The sequence below is a fragment of the Natrix helvetica genome, assembly GCF_964273705.1.
Source record: "Natrix helvetica genome assembly, chromosome: 9".
NCBI lineage: Eukaryota > Metazoa > Chordata > Lepidosauria > Squamata > Natricidae > Natrix > Natrix helvetica.
The window spans coordinates 3085084-3100933 of NC_138560.1; the positions used below are offsets into that span (position 1 = coordinate 3085084).

Below are 15850 nucleotides of genomic sequence, written 5' to 3' on the forward strand. Positions count from 1 at the left end.
CAAAGCCTCTGCTTTTCCCTGAAAGTTTGTTGGGAAGGGCACCCGCAGCCTCCTTCAGCTTTTCTAGGCCTATAAAAAGCCATTTGTATTTATTTATTTATGCATTTATTTATTGGTTTTGGGAGGGTGCCGAGATGACTGTCGACTTAACCAAGTGGGACCGACTGACTCATAGGAAAGACACACATCCCGAGCCCCCCCCCCCCAATTTGCCTTGTGAGAAAACAGATTTCTCCCTGCCTTCCCAGCCACACCCAGCTCCCCACGCACGGCAGCGCCAGAGCCCTGGGACCGGCCTGCCCCCTAGTGGCTATACACAGAATGAATGATCACACCCACCCACACCCCAGAGGGCGAGGTGAGGTGAGGGGGGGATGTCTATTCTGGGCATCCAAATATCCAGAGCGAGGAGGAGACAAAAACCCGGGGGGGGGGGGGGGCTTTTCATGTTCCAGGTTTCTGTGTCAAGGATTAGATTCAGAAAGTGTCTCCCATCCCATCCCACATTCTATTCTATTCTATTTTGTTCTATTCTTATTTTTGTTCTATTCTTATTCTATTCCATTCCATTCTATTCTATTTTCTATTTAAATTCTAAATTGTATTCTATTCTTATTCCATTCTTATTCCATTCCATTCTATTTCTATTCTATTTTCTATTCTATTTAAATTCTAAATTTTATTCTATTTTCTGTTCTGTTCTATTCTTATTCTATTCCATTCTATTCTATTTTATTTTCTATTAAAATTCTGAATTCTATTCTATTGTATTTTCTGTTATATTCTATTCTTATTCTATTCTATTCCATTCTATTCTATTTTCTATTTAAATTCTAAATTCTATTCTATTTTCTATTCTATTTCTATTTCCATTATTAATTCTATTCTATTTTCTATTCCATTCCAGTCCATTCTATATTGTATTATCTATTCCTATTCCGTTCCACATTCTATTCTATTCTATTTTTCCATTCTATATTCTATATTCTATTTTATGCTTTCTCCCTCCTCTTTGTGATTTAATGAGGGGCGACCTCCTCCCTCCTCCACGCAAATGGCGCCACCTTCCGCCGGAAGCCGCCTTCCCTATTCCTATTCCGTGAGGGCGGCGCTCTTTCCCCTCCTCTTCCGCTTCTCTCTCATTCCCACGCTCTCTTTCTCGTGGCGCAAGATGGCGGCGCCGGGTGCTGCCCCTCAGGCGGCCGCGTCTTCTTCCTCTTTTCTGGGCTTCGGAGCCAACTCGCGTGACCCCAGCCGGCTCCCCTCGCGGCGGGTGGGCGGCCGGGGCGCCCGGAACCGCAAGAAGGGCTGGAAGCGCTGGCGGGGCCCCGAGGCCAGGCTAGGCCGGGACCTCGGGGACTGGCTGGAGGAGCGGGTCTCGGAGCAGCGGCACTTGGGGTGAGGCCCGGCGAGGCCCCAGGGAAGCCGGGAGAGCCCTGCTTCCGAAACTGGGGGAGGGGATGCATAGGCAAAATAGAACCTCCAGGCTCGGAGGCAGTCTACCCCTGAGGGCCAGCAGCCACGACGCTGTGCTTCTGCGCATGCGCGGGGTATCCTGATGTGGAGTTAGGTGTGGAATTGCAGGTAGTCCTCGACTTACGACCACCACCATCCCCAAACTTTTCTATTCGCCCCGCTATGACGACCTTTCTTGCCACCGTTGTTAAGCGGATCACCACAGTGGTTACCTTAGTCCAGAGGCCTTCAAACTTGGCCACTTGGAAGACTTGTGGACTTCAACTCCCAGAATTCTATGCTGGCTGGAGAATTCTGGGAGTTGAAGTCCACAAGTCTTCCAAGTGGCCAAGTTTGGAGACCCCTGCCTTAGTCTCATGATTGTTAAGTGAATCCGCCTCCCCCATCTACTTGGCTTGTTTAGAAGGTCACAAAAGGGGATCCCGTAACCCTGGGATACTACAACCGTCGTAAGTACCAGTCGGTTGCCAAGTGTCCGAATTTTGATCCTGTGACCCCAGGGATGCAGCAAGGGTCATTATATCAATGTGAAAAAAAGATCCTAAGTCCCTCTTTTTCAGTGCCATTGTAGCCTTGAACGGTTGCAAAATGAACTGTTGTAAGTCGAGGACTACCTGTACCGAGGGCTTTGTGAGGGCATTTCACGAAGATGATTCCTCCCCCCCCCCGCCCCCCCAATGTTAAGAGTTGGGGAGAAGAAGACTGGCTGCTTCCCATTCCTGAGAACTCAGGAATGGTTTAGCTCTTGATTGAAGGCCATGAACTGTTTCTACATATGATTTATATATTTATAAATATATGTTTCTCCCCAGAGGACCAGTGTCGGAAAAGCCCGATGAAAGCCTCTTCTTCGTAGATACAAACAATGAACCACAAGGTGAGAGGTTGCAACAGAGGGATGGTGTTGATGTTATCATGGGGCTCCCCTTGAGATGCACCCGGAGACTGCAACTGGTCCAGAATGCGGCCGCGCGGGCAATTATGGGGAGAATGAGGTTCTCCCATATAACACCTCTCCTGCGCGAGCTGCACTGGCTCCCTGTGGTCTACCGGGTGCGCTTCAAGGTGTTAGTTACCATCTTTAAAGCGCTCCATGGCACAGGACCTAGTTACTTGCGGGATCGCATTCTGCCCCATACATCCCTGCGACCAATTCGCTCTCACAGAGAGGGACTCCTCCGGGTGCCATCCACCAGACAGTGTCAGAGGGCGGCGCCCAGGAGTAGGGCCTTCTCTGTGATGGGCCCAGCCCTCTGGAATGACCTCCCCCCAGACATCAGGATAACGACCGATCTCCGCTCCTTCCGCACGAAACTCAAGACCCACCTGTTCCAACTAGCCGGCCTGGCTTAACTAGAACTTTCTAACCTCCCTGGCAATTTTAATTACGGTAAATGTAAATTTTGGGGTTTTAAATTATTTTAACTGTTTTAATTTATTGTTATTTATTTTAACCTAGTGGCTTTTTATTGGAATTTTATTTGTTAAGCATTGATGTCACCACCTCCATGCCACATCTGTATATTTGTTTTGATTGTACGTCGCCCCGAGTCCCTTTGCGGAGAGGGGGCGACTGATAAGTCAAATAAAATAAAATAAATAAATAAATAAATCCATTCAATTGTGCCCCACCCTTGGCGATTCTAAGGGCCAGGTCTCTCCACATCTCCCAATCTTGCACTACTACTTTGAATTGTTCTGTTGCAGGGGTGTCAAACTTGATTTCTTTGAGGGCTGCATCAGGGTTGCGTTTGACCTGGGAGAGGGGGGCGCCTATGGTGGCCCAAGCACTCTATCAGCCAAAACTCTCTCCCCTAGCTCCGTTTTTGGTTGCAGCAGCTTCCTGCAACCCTCTGCCAGCGAAAACGGAGCTCAGGAGGACAACAGGCTGGTTCTTCACTGTTTCCAGGTCAATGCCACGGGCCAGATCTAAGCACCCCGTGGGCCAGGTTTGGCCCCCAGGTTTTGAGTTTGATACCCCTGTTCTGTTGAGTCTGTTTTCTGTGCCAGGGGTCAGCTTGGGTGGTGTCCAGCCACTGTGTTCCCTGGTTTCTTTTTTTCTCTTCCAAAAGTAATTGCTTTCTCCAGTGAATTCCCCCACATGACAGGGCCAAAATAAGTGAAGCGCAGTTTTGTGATTTTGCATTTCAATGATATGTCTGGGGTTAGGTGTTCCAGTACTTGTTAGTCATCTTCGCTGTCCAAGTAATACGCAGGAGCCTTTTCCAGTTTTCCTTCCTGTTTTTTTAAGGTCCAACAAAACCCTTTTGGCACTTGGGTACCTTAAAAAATGAGAACGTAGGACTAAATTGAGGGGGAAAGTCCGTTAGACTTGAGGGTAAGACTAGTAGTCATTTCGGTGGGTTACAGTATCCCTGTGATCTGTTTCCTTGAGATCATCAATGATCCATTCTGATCGCTTCCCCTCGGTGGTGGTTTTGGGTTCTTCCTTTAGCTGGCATCTTAGAAAGTGAAGATGGGCAGGATTTATTAAATTCATTTCTATAGCTGCCCATCTCAGTCAGTGACTCGGGGCAACTTGTAGTTCAAAAATACGTTACAGTTCAAACATCAAAGCATGTTAAAACAATTAAAAATTCATGTTTTAAGCCCTGATCATCTTTTTAATGAAAACATAATAAAGGGAGTTAGTTACAGTTCTTTTTGTAGCTCGGCTTTAGGGCCACTGGGAAATCGAGGTTTTGACAAGGGACTTAGGAGGCAGAGCACAGTAAGTGAAAGAGACCTAATCAGGTGGCTTCACCGCAAGAGTCCCACTCCTCACCTTGACTGTTGCCACCCCTGGTGTGACTGGTGGTCCTGGGCTCATTTCCTGCCTACGTTCTTGTTCCAGGTCAGAAAGAACAACCAACCAAAGAGAAACCACTGAAGATCGACCTGATCTTACAGCCGGATTCCAAGGTCCCCCCGCCCAAAGAGTGAGTTTTGTCTCCGCCTTTCATTGGGAGATGGGTGTGGGGAAGCCGGCATTTTCATTCCTTCTCGGGGTCTCATTTCTGTCCTATTTTTGGGGGCAAGGATGTTTTTGAACCACACCGAGCTGTCCTACTTAAAACCTTCCTCCCCCCCCCCTTCCTCCTCAGCATCCTTTCGCATCAGGTCCCCAATGGACGGAAGTTGAAACGGAAAGAGCGACTCTGGGAGAAGCTGGCGGAAAAGGGGGTGGTGCCCCGAAAAGAACGGCTCCTTCAGCAGAGGTTACACAACCCTCCCAAACCCAAGATAGCTGGAGCAGACAGCGGGACCAATCCCTCCAGGGCCTTCTATGACATTTGGGCAGATTCAAGTAAGCCTTTGTTTATTCAACTTGATGGCCAAATAATAGTTCAGGTCGGTTGAAATCGGGAGTGAAATGAAAAACATTTCTGACTGGCCCAAAGTCACCCAGCTGACTTGCCTGCCTGAGGCGGGACTAGAACTCCCAGACTCCCGGTGATTGGCCCAAAGTCACCCAGCTGACTTGCCTGCCTGAGGCGGGACTAGAACTCCCAGACTCCCGGTGATTGGCCCAAAGTCACCCAGCTGGCTTTCCTGTCTGAGGCAGGGCTAGAACTCCCAGTCTCCTGGTGATTGGCCCAAAGTCAACTTCTATGCCTAAGGCAGGACTTGAACTCACCACACTTTCTAGCCTGGTGCCGTAACCACTGGACCAAATTGCCTCTCGTTTTCTTGCCATCAGACCCCCTTGACCAAGCTCTAGCTGGGCAGGACACCTTTTTCCTGGAACAAACCAAGAAGCAGCCCGTGAAGGTAAGCGCTGGGCCTGTTCCCTCGCGGGGGGTGGGGGGGTGGGAGGGTGGCCTGCCAGGCAGAGCCTCACACCCTGGGATGTTTCCTCCAGCGCCCTGAGCGCCTGAAGAAGAGCCCGTCGGAGCTGCCAGCCATGGAGATCATCTCGCCAGGCGGATCTTACAACCCCAGCTTCCAGTCTCACCAGGTATTGGCAACGCTTGGCAAATCGCCGTGAAGGCAGGGAGGTATTTTTCCCCTCCTGCCTGGCACTTGGAGAATCCTGCGTGATCCGTTGGGGTGGATTTCACGCGGGGCCCCAGGTGGGAAGCTTGCTGAGGTCTGCGTGAAGATCTCACTGGGTTTGTCGTCTTCTTTTCTCCCTCCCCCTCAGGCATTGCTCCTCCAGGCCTTTGAAGCTGAGCTGGTGAGGCAGAAGGCAGAGGAGAGGCTGCAGCGTCAGTTGAATTTCCCCACCGCCGCAGAGGCCCCCACCCAGGTGAGAGCTGGTACCCAAAATGCAAGGAGGCCCAGTCCCAAACAAGGGTCCTGGATTCTGTCCTGCATTCTTGGGATAGAATTATCGAGAGAGGAGATTACAACGATTGGAGGAAGGACTCACAATTCCGATGGGGACAGCAAGATTGGCCTGTTCTGACTCTGCATTGTGTGAAAGAGATGGTATCCGTGGAAACGGGAGACCCAGGCCCATTTAAATATGGGAGAAAGAAAGCAGCCGTGTGGAAGAAGATAATCTTGTTTTCCCCTTCTCCCCCCCCCTTTTCCATTTAATAGTATGTCATCTGAGTTCTATATTTTCTCCCTACTTTCTTTTCTAGCTTGCTTTCTCTAGCCAATCATAAAATCTCCCCCCCCCATCTTGAAGTACTCCGATTCCTCTTTGTCCTTTATTTTCATTGAGGGACACGCAGTTTATTGTGAGTCTGTTGGGCGCAGCGAATCCCAGAGGCCAGTCTCTGAACGCCTGGGCTACAGCGGGCACGGGGCTTGCCTCCCCTTTTAGCTCCTCTCCTCTTTGCCCTCTTTCCCAGGAGTCCGTGTTTCAGGAACAGTGCGAGGGCCTCATGGAAGAGGAATCGGAAGGCGAGGAAGGGCAGGGCAGCCCACCAAGACCCCCGGAGCAGGATCCGCAGGCAGTCTCCGACGAGGCCTCCCCTCTCTTCACAGCAACGGTGGTCAGAGAAAAGAAAACGGAGCAGCAGCGCAAGAAAGAAAAAGCCGCCAAACGGTTGGTGAGTTCGCCTAGCCCAGGGGTCGGCAACCTTAAACTCTCAAAGAGCCACAAAGGTCCTAACCAGAAGCCCCCCATTCAATTCTGAAGCCCACCGAACGTCCGGGTTTCTTTCCCCCCCCCCTCTCCTCCCCCAATAGAGTCTCTTCCTAGAGCGGCATCCTTTTTCCTCTACGTGTCCTAACCGAAAGCCCTATCAATCGTGGAGCTGACCGGCGACAGGGAGCCGCAGCAGAGGGATGAAAGACCCACCTGTGGCTCCAGAGACACAGGTTGCTGACCTCTAAAGTAGCCCCTGGAGGCTGGGAGGGGAGGGAAATCTGCTTTGCACAAAAGACTTTAGTCTTAACCCTTCTAGAAATCTCAATTTCTAGAAGGGTTAAGACTACAATCCCCTTGGTTCCCAGCCCACGCGGGCTTGCCGTTGAAGGTAGCAGTCCCGCCTTTCCCAGCGGCTCAGAAGTGTTATTTCCATGACAGCAGACAAAGCCTGCAGAAGGTAGAGGTTGGTTGCCTTGAAAGATTTCACTTTCCACTGCGGGAGAAAATCTACATTTCTGGCCCTCCGTGGAATATGCAGATGGGGAGATTTCAAGATAAAACTAGCTGATAACCCGATGTTGTCTGGGTATTTATTTATTTATTTATAGGGGGAAAATGTCCGGACCAAACATAATTTCTAATGTTGGATTTTCCCCCTTACCAGAGGGAGCCCCTTTGTGGAGTACTGTACAGTAGAAGTCATTTTGGGGCAGTACAGTAGAAGCCATTTTAAGGCAGTACAGTAGAAGCCGTTTGAAGGCACAACAGGCTGTATCATAACAGAACACACACTCCTAGATGTGTCTTACCCCCCACAGTATTTGTTTCCAGAGAGTAAGTCGTCTGTGTACCAAGTTTGGTTGAAATTGCTCTAGGCGTTCCAGAGTTATGATGGAACACGCATGCACGCACACACAGATATATGTGTGTGTGTGTATGAGTGTAGAGAGAGGGGAGGAGGGGGGAGAGAGAGATGTATGTATGTATGTATGTATGTATGTATGTATGTATGTATGTATGTATGTGTTACAACCCCTGGTATGCCTGGTACAACCAAGGGTTGTAACACAAATACATACCTATTTCCCTGGCTCAGCTGATAAGGAGGAGAGCCTGTGGCTTAGTGGCTAACAAATCTGCCTAATATGTAACACAGCCCAGGTTCGAATCCCAGTAAGGGTATGGCTAGCTGATGAGAGCTAAATAGCTTGAAATAGATCTATACTAGTCTCCCTTTATTTATTTATCAGCACAAATACAACATATATATATGTATGTATGTATGTATATGTATATATGTTGTATTTGTGCACACAGTGCTTGAAATAATTCACAGCTTTGTTGTTGTAAATGAGCAATCCGGGCACTGAATTCAAATTCTGTTAACTTTGGGAAAGGCAGAAAACAGAAGCCCCGGCGCTGTTTCTTTTGTGTCCGCCGGTGTTGTGTGTTGTGTGACGGAACATGGCAGGGATTCCTTGCCAAGCTCTCCTTACTGTCCTTGAAGCAACAATGCCAGCGTTCCGGGAGTGCCTTCTGGGCCCCTTGCCAATAGGCGCTTATTGAACCTCTCCGCCGAGGATGTTGTGGCTCACAAAAAACGCCCCACCATCTGGCCCAGCCTGGCGCTGCCATCTGTTCCCTGCGGGAGCTCTGCAAAAGCAGGGGAGATGCCAGCTTGCGGAGGGCGGCTGCGCCCACAGAGACCACGCCGGCAGGGGGTGGGAAGAAGACGCGGCCCTTTGCTTTGTAGTCCCCGAAGGAAAACCCAACTGCTCCCGGCCTCACGCCCTCCCTTTCCCCCCGCCGCTGCTTCTCCCGGCACAGAAAGCCCGCGAGCTGTCCGAGAAGGCCGCCCGGCTGAGGAAGCAGGAGCTCTTCCAGTTGAAATCCATCCGGCTGCAGCTGAAGCAGCGGGAGGCCGAGCTGCAGCGCCGGAAGCAGAGGCGCGAAGCCAAGCGGAAACTGGAGGCCATCAAGCCCAAACGGCTGGGGAGGCTCAAGTAAGTAAGGGAGGGGCAGAGGGGGCTGGAGGCTAAAAATGTACGGAGGACGGTGGCAGGAATTGGGTAGGTCTACTCTAGCGAGGGCTCAGTGGCTAAGATGCTCTCACTTCCCCAAGAACCTAAAGAGCTGTCCCTGCCAGATAGCTTGGGGCTCTAATGGGGGGGGGGGCATCACGGAGGTGATTGATCGATTAGCAACAGGTCCCACTCCTCTCCCCCCCCTGCCCATTGTTTTATTGGCCCACAGTATTTGGCATTTGCCTTTTGTATTGGTTTTCCCTTCTAAAGACTGCAAGCCGCCCAAAGTTATTCACCTGTGGTGCGGTGGGCGGCCAGTAAACTTTGCAAATAAAAGAAATAAATGAGGGCAGGATGGGCATGCCCAGTGGGGGTAGAAGGAGAAAGGGGGGGTGGCAGGAAGAAAAGGCGCTGGCCGCCTGTTCCTCAGCGAGGCCCCGATCCTTTCCCGGCAGGTACGAAGAGCCCGATGTGGACGTACAGTTGAGCAGTGAACTGGCGGAGTCCTTGAGGACGCTCAGGGTAAGCGGCACTCCGGGTTTTTTGGCACACCTGCAAGGCAGAAGATCAGCCCAGGTGGTCTCACTGCCATCTTCCCTTCTGCTTCAGGCCGCTTGTCCTTCTGTAGATCTCCTTCGGGTGAATTCCGTGCCACTGTTCTGCCTCGGGCGTTGTCGGCTTATTCGGGACACGCAGTTAACTCCACCCTATTCAGATCAAGTTTATTATCAGGCATTCTTAACAGCAACACTTACAGTTCAGTGTTAAGATACTTCTGACTTCCCATAATCTCGTCCCATCGCGTGATGTAAAAAGATGACGATTTCACTCCCATGCTGAGCGGAGATACAAAACTCTTATTATTCCGGTTCACAAGGGCATTCAAACTGACCGGCTATAAACTTTGCAGGCGGGCTGACTGCCCCGTTGGCCAATCAGAAACACAGATGTGATCACATGTTATGGAGTTACATTTCCCATAAGGCAGTCTCTGCCTACATTTCCCATGAGGTAGTTTCTTAAAGGAGACAGTCCTTAATCCCTACGCTAGCTATATACTGTCTGGCCCCTTCTCAGTTCTGCACTAGCCGTGGCTTAAATCGGAGGTCTTCAAACTTGGCAACTTTTAAGACTGGCCAGCTGGCTGGAGAATTCTGGGAGTTGAAAGTCCACAAGTCTTAAAAGTTGCCAAGTTTGGACAGCCCTGCTGTAGAGCCTTGGGAGAGATCTGGCCCGGGGGTGTCCTTCCCCAATAATGGAGGATGAGTAACAGAGAGACAATGCTTCTCCTCCTGAGTCTCTGCTGGGCGCCCTGGGTTCTTCCCTCCTCCCCCAATGGTGTCCAATGATGAGACCCATCCTTGCGCTCGGAGAATTTGCAGCAGCCGTTGCTGGGAATGTGAAGGACCCCAGGGGAACCCCTGGTCCTACCGAGTGGGTAAGGATCAGGGAACTGAGGCACCCTCCGGCACCCCCTCCTCCTTCCTTTTCAGCATGGAGGGCTGGCTTAGCCAACATTGAAAAGCACAATTATGGGCAAATGTGAAACCTCTGCTCCATTTACACATTTCAAAAAGTTAGGACTATTTTTATATCATCCGAACATGACAGAGTCGGCTACAGAAAGTCTCTGGGCTTCCCCTGATCTGGGCTCCAAAGAGTTTTGCAAAAGAAAAGACTTGTAAGCCAAGGACTGTACTGTAAATTGGGTTTCCTCCCTCCCTCCCTTCTCCTCTCCCTCTGTTCTTGTTCTTCCTCCCATTCCTCTCTTCCTCCCTCCCTCCCTCTTCTACCACGGATCTATCTTATGTTGCAAGGAGAAGGAAATGCTAGGTTAACCGCTGGGGGTATTGCGGCTTTACCTATTCCTTCTGGGAGGTGCTTTTCTGAGGCCTCCCCTTCCTCCTTTCCCCCTCCCTTCAGTGCTAGCAGTGATGGGGTTATCTAATTTGAGTAAGGAAACGCCTGAATAAAAAGGGCCAAGCTGAGAGAGCACCAAGGACCCCACAGTCCTCCTCCTCCTCCTCCTTCCTTTCCTCCTCCTCCTCCTCCCTTCACCCTCCTCCTCCTCTTTCAACAAACCCCACTACTTTCTAACACTGATGATGTTCCCTAGTTGGGTCATGAAATGTCTGCAAGAGAACGAGCAAACTCAGCACCAAGAACCCTACAGTCCTCCTCCTCCTCCTCTCTGCAACCTCCACTTTCTACTAGCACTGAGGATGTTACCTAAGGTAGTTTGGGTGATGAAACGTCTGAATAAAAAGAGCCAAGCTCCGAGAGCACCAAGGAGCCCTTCCTTATTTCAACCCTCGGTGGGCTCTTTGCACCGCTCAGGATGGCATTGCCCGTTCCCTTCCCAGCTTCCCACCCCGGCAGATCCCGAGAAAAATCACTCTGACCTCAGGCGAGCAGGAAGGCACCTCCCCGCATGTACGCGAGGAGCTGAGATGGCGTGAAAAGTCCTGCATCTGTCGCCTGCAGAGTCTCTTCTGGAGGTGTCAGGGAGGGGGAGGAGAGCGGAGGGGAGGGGGGGGTTCTCACTTTGCTTTTTTAAAAAAAAAAGATATTGGGGGGTTTGCAGGAAAGCATTCAAGGTGTGTCCTTTATCACCACATCTGGTTTGGGCAGTTGTGGTCGAAGATGTTGCTGGAGACAGGAACCCAGGTAGTCCTCGGCTTACGATGCTTCGCTTAGTGTCCACTCGAAGTTACAGCAGCCCTGAAGAAAGTCACTGGCGATCCTTTTTCACGCTTAACGACCTTTGCAGCATCCCCACGGTTGCGTGATGTACATTCGGATGCTTGACAGCTGACTCACACTTATGGCGGTTGCTGTACCCGAGTCATGTGATCACCGTTTGGCGACCTTCTGACAAGCAAAGTCAGTGAGGAGACCAGATTCACTGAACAATTGTTTTTACTAACTTAACAACTGCAGTGATTCACTTAATAACTGTCTCGGTTAGGAACGGGCCTTTTGAGCTCAATCGTGGTTGTAAGCCAAGGACTACCTGTACTGTAAATTGGGTTTCCTCCCTCCCTTCCTTCTTCCTTCCCTCCATCCCTACCTCTCTCTCCCTCTGTCCTTGTTCTTCCTTCCTCTCATCCCTCTCTCCCTGTTCTTGTTCGCCTTCCTTCCTCTCATTCCTCCTCTCTCCCTTCTTCTCACCTCCCTCTCTCTCTCTCCCTCTGTCCTTGTTCTTCCTTCCATCCCCTGTGGGCATCTCTGATAGCTTTCCTGATTGACCTCTGAAGCAAGAAGACAAGCTGGGTCTCTCCCTTCCCCTTCCCCGTCTCTGCTGTTGGGCATCCTGGGCTCATGTTTGTTTTCTTTTCCCCCAGCCGGAAGGCAGCATCCTGAAGGACCGATTCAAGAGCTTACAGAAACGCAACATCATCGAGCCCCGAGAACGGGCCAAGTGAGTAAACGGGGTGGGATGAGAAACAGCGGAAGGGAGATTGTCAGATGCTGGTCACCAAACCTTCCCTCTTCCTCCAGCTTCCTTCCAGGGGGCTTCCTTTTCTTGTGGGTCGCTTCTCTGACCAGCATCTGGGGCTGCCCTCCTCTTTTGAGTCGAAAGTGGTACCTTCCATCCATAGCCAGGACCATAAGGCAGGGGTGTCCAAACTTGGGAACTTTAAGACTTGTGGACTTCAACTACCAGAATTCCCCAGCCAGCATGGCTGGCTGGGGAATTCTGGTAGTTGAAGTCCACAAGTCTTAAAGTTCCCAAGTTTGGACACCCCTGCTTTAGGAGGCTTTCAGAGTGCTCCTGGGGGCCGGGGAGGGCAGAAATGAGTGAAGAACAGGCCATTTTTTGCTCAGTTTTGCCCCTCCCAGTCCCCAGGAGCACTTTGCAAGCCTCCTAAAGGCAATTCATGCCCTGGGGGAGGGGGAGGTCCTGTTTTTGCGAAAAATGGGCCATTTTGGGGAGGTCTTTTTTACTCTTCAAAATCTTGGTGTGTCTTATACCCCGAAACATACGGTTATCGCTTTGGTTCTATACCAATTCCAAATTCCTCTCGATCTTTTTTGTATCTGGTTTGTAGTTTTAACAGTTCACAGGTTGGTGAATTTGTCCCTGGAACCTATTCTCGCGTTAGATCAGGAACCGTTGAATGACACAAATCATCTGACACTTATTTCTTTAAGAGATTAAAAAAGCTTCCCTTAGCTAAGTGCTGTGGATCGATGGACAAGATACATCAACGTTATTTATAGTCCTACGTCCCATTGCCTTTCACACAACCTCTTCCAACAACCTCTTGGGGTGGAAACAAGCCGGTTTAATCTCCTTCCTGCGTGGGAGGGACGTGTCTCCGCCGTAGATGACTCTAAATCAGTGTTTCTCAACCTTGGCAACTTGAAGATGTCTGGATTTCAACTCCCAGAATTCTAGGGAATTCTGGGAGTTGAAGTCCGGACATCTTCAAGTTGCCAAGTTTGAGAAACACTGCTCTAAATAATGGTGGTTTCTTTCCTACCCAGGTTCAAGAGGAAATACCGACTGAAATACGTTGAAAAGCGAGCGTTCCGGGAGATCACGTAAGTGGCTTGGGGCCCTGGGGAGAGCTCCGGCTGACCGGTCCAGTTGGGTGCTCTAAGGCTGTCCTTCCCAGGGCTGGTGCCTTTGGGATGGATTACAACTCCCATCAGGAGCAGCCGTCATGTGCTTAACGGGCTTTCTAAACTGGTGGGGGAAATCTCCCCTTGTTCCTCTTAACGTTTGAAGTGGAGAACCTCGTGTTTTTGCTTACTTCTTTGGGGGGGGGGCCTAATCCCGAAATCCGAAGCTGGTTGTAAGTCCCCTGGACTCTTCAGTTTTCAGTCCTAAGGAGGGGTGCCTGGAGTCTGAATCACCCAGGTCATAATTGTCCCAAAGGTGCTTTTTCAAAAGACTTCCTTTTTTTTCCTTGAAGATGTTTTGCTTCTCATCCGAGAAGCTTCCTCTGTTCTGACTGAACGGTGTGGGATGGAAGGATTTATATTCCCTCCTGTCATCTGGTCGTTAGTCCTCTTTCTGAGAGTCCCTCCTCCACCATTCAGCCAGAACGGAAGAAGCTCCTCGAATGAGAAATGAAACATTTGCGGAGTGGTGGGGGAAAGACCCCAAGAAAATCCAATTGCCTTTTGAAAAAAGCACCTTTGGGAGGTCTAAGAATGGAAGAATTTCATCTCCGTGGGAAAGATAATCATTAAGTAAAGCTTAAAGATAGAGGTTCCCCTCGCACATCTGTGCTAGTCGTTCCCGACTCTAGGGGGCGGTGATCATCTCCGTTTCAAAGCCGAACTGCCATCACTGTCTGAAGACGTCTCCGGGGTCATGTGACCGGCATGACTCAACGCCAAAGGCGCATGGAATGCTGTTCCCTTCCCACCAAAGGTGGTTCCTATTTTTCTACTTGCATTTTTTACATGCTTTCAAAGTGCTAGGTTGACAGAAGCTGGGAGAAGCAACGGGAGCTCACTCCGTTACGCGGCACTAGGGATTCAAACTGCCAACCTTTCTGATCGACAAGCTCAGCGTCTTAGCCACTGAGCCACCGCCTCCCTTAAAGAAGTGAAGCTTACACCACCCAAAAAAGGAGACTAGGACTTCTTGGCCCAGGGTTGAAATCCAGTTGGAGGAAGCTTGCCCCCACAAGAGCTGAGGGTTTCTACCCCATCTGGGCTCGTTGCTTCAATGATGACCTGATTTAGATCTATTTTTTCCCCTTTTCTCTCCGGCACTTCTCACTTTTGGGGGTAGCGAGGGGTGAAAAGCAAACTTCCAGCTCCTCCTGCTTTTTTGTCGTTTTAATTATGGCACACCTCGTTCACCCCTCTTTTCTCTCCCCTCCTTGTCTTCTCTGCAGATTATAGAAGCGTGAAAATTCGCGTCCCGAGATCTCCCACGTCTTTCATTAAAACGCCACAAACCAACCTCAAACGTCTCTTCCACTCGATTCTTTCCCCTTTTCTCTGGGTTATCCCCACTATCTTCCCCAACCAGAGACCCTCGCCAATTCCCCTTTTTCTTCAACCTGGGGATCGGTGGGTCTGGCAGGGGTTCCCAACCAGGGGTGCGAGACCAGGGCTGCAAAAACTTGGGTTTAGAAGTTTCAAAATTATAGTCTATATGTATTAATTAATATGCATATAATTATTTATTTCTTTAAGGGGTGCGAGAATATATTAGAAGTGTTATACGGGTGCGGGGTATAGAAAAGGTTGGGAACTGACGGGCTAGAGGATGTTTTGTGGCCCGCCAGCAGAGCTAACAGCAGATTTGGACAGTGAGGAGGTTGGGGAGGAACATGGGCCAGTCCTGGAGTCTGGGGAAGGCTCCGATGAGGACTCTGTGTCGGAGGCAGAGAGGAGGCCAGGGCCGTCTGACAGTTATCAGCTGCCTTCGGAGTCGGACATCAGTGGGGCAGAAGAACAGCTGGAGCCTGTTCCCAGTGTGCGCATGCGCAGAGTTGCCAGACAAGCTAAAGAACAGGGGTCGACTTGGGCGTAAGGCCAGAGGTGGACAATGAATGGACCCTCCCAGAGGAAATAAAAGAGGAGCGAAAGGGGAGTGGAGTTTGCAGGAGACAATTAGTTCGCTTAATTGGTTTGTGACTCTCCGAGACTCCTGGCCAAGCTCTGCAGAGATCGGCCTGGCAGCTCTCCAAGCCAGAGAAGGTCTGTGACTGCAAATCCTCCCTTGAAAGACTTTGCTGGAGGTGAATGAGAGGAATTCACAGTCAATGAATAAAAGGGGTTTTTGTCGGGACCAGGAGTTTGCTTCAGGCTCTCGGGAAGCCTCCGTCAGAACAGGATAATGGGAATTGTAACCAATTGAAGGGGAGGAGGAGATGAGCAGAAGATCGACTTCCCTCCCTCCCTCTTGTCTCCTTTTTCCCAGAAAGAACAGATCCAGCCAGATCTTCAAATCTGCAGCTGGGGAGACTTGAGCTCTGTCTTAATCGGGGAGATTAGCAATCATTTGATTACTTTGGATAAAATGCGCCTCGGGCCCCACCAGCGCGGAGGGGAGGGAGCTTCACAATTGCTTTGAAATCTGCTCAGTTTTCTCCCACCGCCCCTTTTTCAGCCCCCAATTCTGGGGGCTGCAAATCTCGGGGGGGGGGGGGCTGCTTCTATAAGTAGGCCTCGACTTAATGACCTCAACTGAGCCCAATTGCTAAACGAGACATTTGTTGCGTGAGTTTTTTAACAACCTTTCTTGGCTGCCATTGTGAAGTGAAATTCCTGCAGTCCCTTCCGTGCGCATCTGCTTTTCAAAACCAGGATCTTTTCTCATTCCGGCCTGAATCTC

At 50.3% G+C, this 15850-nt stretch overlaps 1 protein-coding gene across 2 annotated transcripts; it reads left to right on the top strand.

Annotated features, from left to right (window-relative positions):
• The first annotated feature begins 1039 nt into the window (after positions 1–1039).
• Positions 1040–14469, top strand: NOP53 (NOP53 ribosome biogenesis factor). 2 transcript variants are annotated; one of them, XM_081962553.1, is made up of 13 exons: positions 1040–1398; positions 2289–2353; positions 4331–4415; positions 4581–4783; positions 5177–5247; positions 5339–5434; positions 5621–5725; positions 6279–6479; positions 8348–8523; positions 9000–9066; positions 11889–11965; positions 13036–13092; positions 13981–14469. In XM_081962553.1, exons 1-13 carry the CDS (start codon positions 1055–1057, stop codon positions 14084–14086), a joined length of 1653 nt encoding a protein of 550 aa, XP_081818679.1. In that variant the 5' UTR covers positions 1040–1054; the 3' UTR covers positions 14087–14469. The 2 variants fall into 2 exon arrangements, with proteins under 2 accessions (XP_081818679.1, XP_081818680.1); XM_081962554.1 differs by having other exon boundaries at positions 14403–14469.
• The last annotated feature ends 1381 nt before the right edge of the window (positions 14470–15850 follow it).